At 41.2% G+C, this 8,938-nt stretch overlaps 1 protein-coding gene across 1 annotated transcript; it reads left to right on the forward strand.

Annotated features, from left to right (window-relative positions):
• The first annotated feature begins 3,168 nt into the window (after positions 1–3,168).
• LOC118415149 lies at positions 3,169–7,555 on the forward strand. Its single transcript, XM_035819518.1, has 2 exons — positions 3,169–4,408; positions 4,654–7,555. The coding sequence occupies exons 1-2, from the start codon at positions 3,493–3,495 to the stop codon at positions 7,242–7,244; spliced, it is 3,507 nt and encodes a 1,168-aa protein (XP_035675411.1). The 5' UTR covers positions 3,169–3,492; the 3' UTR covers positions 7,245–7,555.
• The last annotated feature ends 1,383 nt before the right edge of the window (positions 7,556–8,938 follow it).

Raw genomic sequence — 8,938 nt, forward strand, 5'->3', positions numbered from 1 at the left:
TGTATCCCTAGAAATCCACACAGTTCATTACAATGAATCTTATTTTGACATTTTGTGTACTTTTATGTCTTTTATGTCATTCTTTTCGCTCCCGAAAGCTGCCCGGCCGGGCCCCGCTTTGGAAATGTGACCTAAGCCTAAGTAGAGTATGGACTTCGGACTCCCATGTCAGCACCAAGGACATCGCCTGCGTAGGCAAGACCTCTTTGCATTTCAGAGAAAGATTGTTCTGCAGCAACACATTACGGCACATGCTGGAGAAAGCAGAATGCACAAGAGCTTGAGACAGCTTCCTCCAAGCCTTCGGCGAGCGATCAGCGGCTGTGAGACTGAAGTGGCAAGTTTCTATGCGTCCGCGAGAGATGTCTCTGGCACACTGCAATTGGGATCGCTAATCATTTCCTTAGGAACACACTTGAAAGTTTGGAGAGGGGAGGGGTATTACTCAAGAACAAACATTTTAACATGAAAATTTTGGTCAAGAGGGTTAGAAATCTGTTGCCTAACTAGTTGTTCCAAGGGTAAATTGACTCAAACCACATATACATTCTTCTGTAACATTCCCGAAGAAAATACTGAAGTAGTATTTTAATTACACGACCCTTTCGGCTAACTGGTTTATTTATGCAACATGTATCATATTGAAAGGATAGCCTGCTTTCTTGTATTTATGTCAGCGCTGCAACATAGCACAGATATTTAAGATACAAGAGGAAAGACGTAAACACGTTTTAAGTGAAGTGCTTAGTAGGTAGTCGTCTTAAAATACGTTTGTCTTGGCATGTTATAAGGCCACAGCAAGTAAATTTTATGGTTGACATCAGCGCGCGCATTAATTTTCGCCTGATTTCCGAAAAAAAACAACATCTTTTTTCCTCTTCGGAGATGGTCAGATAGACCAAAATAGGCAAATATGTTGTGTTGTTGCCTAACAATCATACTTGTAGAAGTGACACTAGGGAGGTAGCCATGCCTATAGTTGCAGAAGTGAAACTTGTTGGATAGTTGTAAAAGTGCCACTAATATGGAAACCATGAATGTAGTTGCCAGCTTGGCAAGTGCTACCAGTGTACTACACTATTTTTTAATTTTATTAGAATAGTCACTTTTCTAATACAGGAATGAGTGCCTTGTTAGTTGCGATGCCACGTTTTGTCACTTCAAATATTGTTACGATGCTTATGGTGTCTATTTTGAAAATTTAGCCATCTTGTTTTTTACCCATCTTGTATTTTTGTCGCGTTATCTCATTAATATTGCACTCTGCATAGGATGTTATCCATAAAATTGACTTGCTGTGGCCTAAATCGTTTCAGCATACAAAATGTCTCCCGATTCATTTTATACTATATCTGTGTCTGTATTCATTTATATGTAGCCGCCTTGCGTCGTAATGCCGCTTCACAGGCACGCAGCAGCAGCGGATTGTTATGCACTGAACCACTTACACATCTTGCTTTAAAATATTGTTAATCGTTATGCTTTTGTTCGGTTTACACTATTTCGCCCTTCTTGTATTCATATTGTTTATATGGTATGTTGCTAAGGCACACTCTAGATGCAAAATTATATCATAAATGAGTGCTGTAGGTCTTAGGTTAGGATGTGAATCTTCCAGCCTAACCTTCTTTCAGACAAGGAGGTTATAAAAGTTTTTTTAACCTCCTTGCTTCAGACAAGGACTTCTGGGGTATAGAAACCCCCATCACTTTTCCCTTCTTCTATCGCTTATTTATTGTGGAGTGGAAAGTTTCATGGACCTAATTAGTAGTTTTATAGCAGTATTTGCCCATCATAAACACAGTACTTATAGTTGTGTGAACAACAATGTATTAGGTAATTTGTCTCTATTATAAGCCTCTGTCACACACTATCAAGTTTCGACCGTATTTGTTGATGGCGGGAGGTCGCCACCTTTTACCGCCACGTATCAAGCCTGTTGGTCTTTGTATTGTTCAAGTGCGTTAAAGACTTAAAATCAGTGTCGCATTGTCCTTGACTTTGCAATACTTCATACTAAAGCTAGGTGGCGCACCAAGACAGCGTACCATAGCCATAAAATGGCGCTCTCCCTGCGACTTAAAATTTAAAAATCAGCCTTACGAATAGTAGAGAAAATAAACTAAATGCAATCTTTTTTACGCTTCGCGTGTTTTGTTGTCTTTTAAGTCACACTTTTGCACACATTTTTTACGATGTACACCCAGTTTGAATTCGAAGGCTACAAACATCCGTTTTAGGTCGCAGTAAAAGCGCAGCGCGATCGCGATCTGTCGGAAATCGGGCCGTATTAGGGTTGGTAGACTCGTTGGGTTATTCTGGTTTATTCTACTGTGTGACATGGGCATAACACGTAATTTACATGTCATAATAGAGTTGTCTTGTCACAGCACACACAGGTAACCTGCGCTATACAAATTACGAGACCTAACTAGTACATGTCATCACACATGTTGACTGACAGAAAGTCAGACTACAGAGACACACCACGCTCCAGTCGTGCCTTTTCATAGAACAGCTAGTGTACCTTTTCTGTCGTCTGACACTCGGTCAAAAATGGCGGGAATTTAAAATTTCCCGCCATTTTCAACTTCCTCACCAAACCGGAAAAACAACAGCACACCTGTCATACCTGATTATGGTTCGAAACGATGACGTCACTCCAGGAACCCGCAATTCCCGACATTATTCCCTACTGCTTGTGGACAGAGTCACACACCAAACGGACGCCATGTTGTTCTCATCGTCTTGAGAAAAGACACTCGCTGTGTTATTAAAAGGCGGACAAGCTTAGAAGACTCAAGGTGAGATTTTAAGATATTTGTCTGATTTCTTTGTTGGTCCGCGATTTTCAACGTTGGCTATGTTCTATTGTGCCGGGAAAGGGAGTTTGTTGAGGAAGGGAGTTTGCCGTGATAGCGAGGGAGGGAGGGGCAGAAACTCGCCACAAAAAGATATTGCAAATTTGACACGTACGTACAGGATGTACCGCTATAAGGTCACCATACTCATGTTACTGACTAGCCTACAATTCTTCTGGTATTTGTCTTTTATTCAAGGACGCTATTGTACAGATATCATATCCTACGTTATCATATCAGGTTGCAATATCACGTTATATCATGCATTATTTTTCAGAGTCCATAATGTAATAACGACATCAACAAATTTTAAAGTTTTGGCTTGCTTGGGAAAATATATTCCGTGCCAACAAAATGTTGACCATTCTGACGTCACACATCCAAGATGGCGGCCGCCGTCAAGCGCCCTTTGCCGAACAAAGTCCGAATTCGAAGAAGCCAAAGTCTACAAAACTGTTACACCCGAGTTGCGTCATACACTGAGTGGCGTTTTCTGGGCGAAATTTTCGTCCTTTTCTCAAATGGTTATATTTCTGAGTCCTGACTTACTACAACGTGTAAGGTACAGAAACTGGAGAAAGTGTAGCAGTTCGATCCTGGCTACGGTCATCAGGATATTCACACCGCCGCCATGGCCCTGAGTAAGCCTAGCAGCCCGGACCCGGTCTACACCCCAGGTACGGCTCGGGGGGCTAAACTGGCAGCTCTGCTGGTGGACGAGGGGACTTCGCTGGTCAGGAAGATATTTGAAGATGAAATCCACAAAATGCACCCTCCAAGCCTTCAAAAGCAGCTGGGAAAGCACAAGAAACATCTCATTGGATTATATAACTTAAATCCTGGTCAGAAGAAAGCTTTGTATCCAGTCAACGGTTATATGCCAGATAGTGTACAGGGGCTAGACATATCACTCTTAGAATTCCTATTGAAAGAACTGTGTACAAACGCACCGTACTCAGGTCCGAGGAACAGACTTCGGCAATACAGGAACAAAAATTACGGGCACATTTCAAGCACGGACCTGTCTGAAGAAGACTTTGACAGACTGTGGAAGGAACTGACGGAAATCCTTGTTGACCTCGGCGGGGACAGAGACAAGATTTCAGAAAGACTTAACACCAGTATCGACCCGGAACAGGAAGCAAAGCACTTCAACCTACTAGAGAAACTTTACAAGGATGACATGGAGGTCAAAGACCTTCTCCTGGCTCAGGGACATAGTCTGAGAAAATGTCAAGAAGACGTTTTGGATCATGGAAGGAGCCTGCTAAAAGGACAAGAAGCTGTCTTAAATCAAGGAGAGGGCCTAAAAGAAGACATTTTACATCAAGGCGACAGCCTTAAGAGGGGGCAAGGTAATCTTTCAGCTCAAGGTGAATGTCTAAAGAAAGGTCAAGAGACTCTTTTCGCCCAAGGAGAGAGACAAATATATGGACAAGAAACAATTTTGGTGGAGTTGAGAAAGTTGCCAGAGAAACTCCGTGATGCTCATACCCCAGACCCAGGAGCGGACTCAGGACCACCTGAAAACTCAACTTCCATGACAGGTAAGCTTTGTAACAGTTAGTACAATCTCTACATATGAAAGGAAACATGAAATGTTTAACCCCAGATCCACATTACCACGGGTATACATGTTTTCTTGCGGAAAAAAACTGAATCTGATGGACTCTGACTTTACAATCCCTAAATCTGTTAGCATATCGTCAATATACGCTCAAGAAGTATCATAATGATAGAACTATCTGAGGTATAGTTATATGTAAAACAAATGCACGCTGTACATGTACAGGATTGGCTGGTGCCCCTGATGACGTCATCACCTGCCTGAAGGACCTGTACTCTACAGAGTATGAGCATGTGCGGCCTCTGCCGTGGTGCGAAGACTTCAACCTTCAACTTGAAAGCATCTACACCAACCTGCAACTCCAGCGAAGGGACAGTAGGGGGCACTTCGAAGACACCGGCGCTATCGTAAGCTTAGGTGATATTTACAATGCAAGGGAAGGTGAAGATAGTCATAGTAATCTCAGAAAGGTACGAGTAGAGGGGGACCCTGGTATTGGGAAGTCGTGCTCTTGTCAGAAGCTTGCCTATGATTGGTCCTGTGGGAAACTGGACAGGTTTAAGCTTGTGTTCTTTCTGGAAATGCGACACTTAGCTGGAACATTAAAAGATGCTATTTTTGAGCAGCTCCTACCAAAGGATGCCAAAACCACCTCTGACCAGCTCTGGTCCTATATCCAAGATAACCAGGATGATGTTCTCTTCATCCTGGACGGTCTAGATGAGCTCAGTAAGGCAGCTAGGGAAGTCACAGATGTGGTGGACTTGATTCAAGGTAAAATCCTCAGGAACTGCCATGTCCTGGTGACTTCCAGGCCGTACCACTGTGTCAAAGATCTGGACAAATGCCATAAGTTTTACAAAATCGTAGGCTATAGCAAGAAAAATTCAGAGGGTTTCATACAAAGATACTTCCACGAGTCTCCAGAATCTGCTTCTAAGCTAGTGAAACAGATACAAAGTAACACAAATCTATCAGAAATTGTAGTTAATCCCCTCAATAATGTACTTATTTGTGCTGTTTGGGAAGATAACAACAATCAGTTACCTTACAGCAATGCGGAACTTTATGAAATGATTGTTTTCTCCATTGCTAAGCGATTCTGTACAAAGAATACCCTTCCCATGGAGGGGGACGAACTTCCTTCCATCATAGAAGAAGCCTTGCGAGGCCTGGGAAAACTGTCTTGGGAGGGTCTAGAGCAGGAGCAGCTCCAGTTTAACATAGATGAGATCATAAAGAAGTATGACGCAGCGGCTGATAACATGTTGAATATGGGCCTCCTGACCAGAGATTACTCTTTCTCAAGAATCAAACGCACTCGCATCTGCACCTTCCTGCACAAAACGTTTCAAGAATACATGGCCGCCCGCTACATCAGTGGCACGGATGAAAGTAGCAGAGAAGAGAGGATGGCATGTCTTCGTATCATGTTTGGTTTGACAAACTCTAGTCACATCGACAGGGAGGTAATTTTAAGTAGCCGCCGTAAATACAGGGAGATTCAAAACTGGTTACTTTTGATCATGGGTGAGAATGCAGACCTGCTGTTTGACATGTTTGCAGAGGAGCTAAACAAAGCCAAAACTGATAAGGACAGGGAAGTTTTAACGTTTTTGTGTATTACCTGGCTTGGCAAAAGTGCTGCAGGTGGTAAAATGGCTGAAATTTTAGCACCTTTTCTGTCTCAGCACGTAACTAACAACCTGGGTGAATTGAGTGATCATTATGATCATATCAGTTGGTTTGTAGGGTTGACATACGTACTGAACTGTCAAAAGAAACTCAGTGTGAGTAACAATCCAAGGATGATACAGCACCTGACAGTCAATTGCAGTCATATTGCTGCCGGTTCTTCACAAGAAGAGAAACTCGACTTGTTGGAAGACACATTATCAGATTATAACAAGATGCGCTCTGTGACATTATTTGAGACTGGCGGTGGGAGTAGGGCTGTCCACCACAACTTCTCTCCATTTCGCACATTCATACCTCGGTGTGGAACAGAAACTGTGTCCATTTGTGTCAACACTAACAATCCATTATATCTGTACCTGCTAAGTTCATTGGAGCAGCTTTCAGAGGCGCCAATGGTAGAGCATGTCAGAATCGATGTAGGTACTTTCCTGAGAGAAATGAATATGGACGGGCCAGATGTAGACTTCTCAGAATATGACAGGCTTTTGGCACAAATGATAAGAAGACAGAGCTGCCTTTGGTCCATAAGGCTAGAGATAGGTAGTTGGCATCGTCACGATACTGAAATCAGCGGGTTCGGTAACCTTACAGAGACCCTACAAAGCATCTCCGAACATGCAAGACTTGAGGTCGTTGAGTTCGAACTTCCACGGAACGATGTGTTGATGACGTCCTCAAATACAAAATTCGAGATGATCGGTATGATTAACAATGTGCAAATGGTAAAGTACAAAAGACACGAGACATTCGATGTTGAGCCGATGGTGCACGAACTCACAGACTGTATAAAGAAGAATAAGGCCCTAAAGACACTGAGGCTTAGATGGAAACTCTGGGATAACACAATTATAACCAATAAAGTTTACCACGGAGTCTGCAGTAGCCAGACCCTCTCCAGCCTGTGTTCCGCGATTCAGAGGAATCGAACTTTGGAGACGCTGGAGATTGACGGGATGTTGTCTGAGTCCCAGTCAGGACGACAGGCAAAGATAGTTGCCAAGTTACAGGGTAATAAACCTAGCAACTATAAGAAACTCAAAATAACTATGTCTGACCGCACGCCTGTTCAGGATTTTGTCATGTTTCCAGCTGCTTGGGTGGGGTACCATGAGCAATAGAACATGTTTGGAACCCAGTGGTCCATCATAAGACCGGGAGTAGCGAAAGTCTTCATAGTCACTCTAAAGGGCACAAAAGGTGACCTTTTGAATTTAGAAGTGCCCTCAAAATCATTTTGAAGATGGTTACATGCAAGATTACAACCGATACAACCGATACAATTCGAAAGTGCCCTCAAAATCATTTTGAAGATGGTTACATGCTACATTACAACCGATACAGTATAATCAATATAATGACAATGTTAATGATCGTTATTGCATATCCATCACCTACACGGGCTGAATGTGCACAAATTAAAAAAAAAAAACTTTAAGTAGAAGTATACAGAAAAAAACGTTACATTCTATCCAAAGCTACATTAAACTAGAGTTAGGGATTATATCGGACAGTGGTAATCATCAGTTTAATCAATTATAATTTCTCCATTGAACCCAATCTTAAATTGATGCAAAGGTTATGCTACACGTATTAAACAGATTTCTAGCAATTGTTTAATATGAAGACCTTTTAATGTATATCTTTTCCCGTTATTTTGTTCGCTAGATACTAAAAATTGTACAATGACAAGAGCACGACTATTCCTAATATTTTCCATATGACACAAACGTTTGTTTTATTTATTGTTAAGTATCTCTTTTCAATTAGTCCATCAACATTTTAAACATCATATTTATAAATTGTAGATGTTATCATTGCATCCATATTGTTCACGGATGATTATGATAGATGATAATAATCTTTATTGCATGTTCATGCCCGTGGGCTAAATGCACAAATGACCACACGTGGTCTACTGGGTGAAAAAAAATAAAAACAACTAAGGTTATACAATAGTTTCAGCTAAACTAAGTGGAAAATGATCTAAGATATCATTTATCTCCATACGATACATCACATCGTTAATCCTTAACGATACATCTAATAGTTTCTTCTCTCTTTTTAACATTCTTGTCGCAGAGCATTTGTAATAGACACGAAAGTCAAATGAAATGATAGCATTAAATTGTTCATGTTCTTTCCATGTTGAGTATTGGAAGATTGTATGTGTTTGTGTATTAAAGAGCTGTTTTTGCCTAACTGAATGCCAAGTGCCGATCTTTGACAGCTGTATGCTGTTTTGTAGCGCCACCTAGCGTTAGTACAGAGTAAAGCAGTCTGTTACGAATCGCTTAAAAGGCAGGTGTCAAAACGCTTATAACTAACAGTGTGTTTTATGTAGAAGCTAAAATATGATAACTCAAATACTGAACTAGACTCTTTGGTTTGATTGATTGTTTGGGTATGAGCGATAAACCGTGGTTTAAATAAAACATCGCGTAGGGAGTGGTCGGCTCCATGTGAGACTAGATAAATCATATTATAGTTTATCCCGCAAAACGTAGATGTCATCCGTAGTATATCATGGGTACAAGGATGCACTGTACGGTGTCTCTTTCTACGTCTGTTTGGTCGTCTATTGAATAATCTTTGCCATTATTGTACTTTTGATAAAGTAAAAGATGAGCAACAATTCATATTAGATCGTAGACTGTGTCATAAGGAAATAATTGCATTTTTGTATTGTGTGACAGAAAATGGTCAATTTTCAAGTATATTTATGTTTTGATGCGTTTAGGCAAATTCTAAATAAATCAGACACAACTATTTTCATATCCGCGCAAGTACAAAAAAACGAGAAACACCCAATAAC

This window comes from Branchiostoma floridae, chromosome 5, assembly GCF_000003815.2.
Source record: "Branchiostoma floridae strain S238N-H82 chromosome 5, Bfl_VNyyK, whole genome shotgun sequence".
NCBI classification, from domain to species: Eukaryota; Metazoa; Chordata; class Leptocardii; order Amphioxiformes; family Branchiostomatidae; genus Branchiostoma; species Branchiostoma floridae.

Excerpts from the sequence above, each read along its gene's own strand:
- LOC118415149 (XM_035819518.1), top strand. The coding sequence starts at position 3,493 with ATGGCCCTGAGTAAGCCTAGCAGCCCGGACCCGGTCTACACCCCAGGT. Across the intron at positions 4,409-4,653 it reads AAACTCAACTTCCATGACAG|GATTGGCTGGTGCCCCTGAT; the intron begins GTAAGCTTTGTA and ends GTACATGTACAG.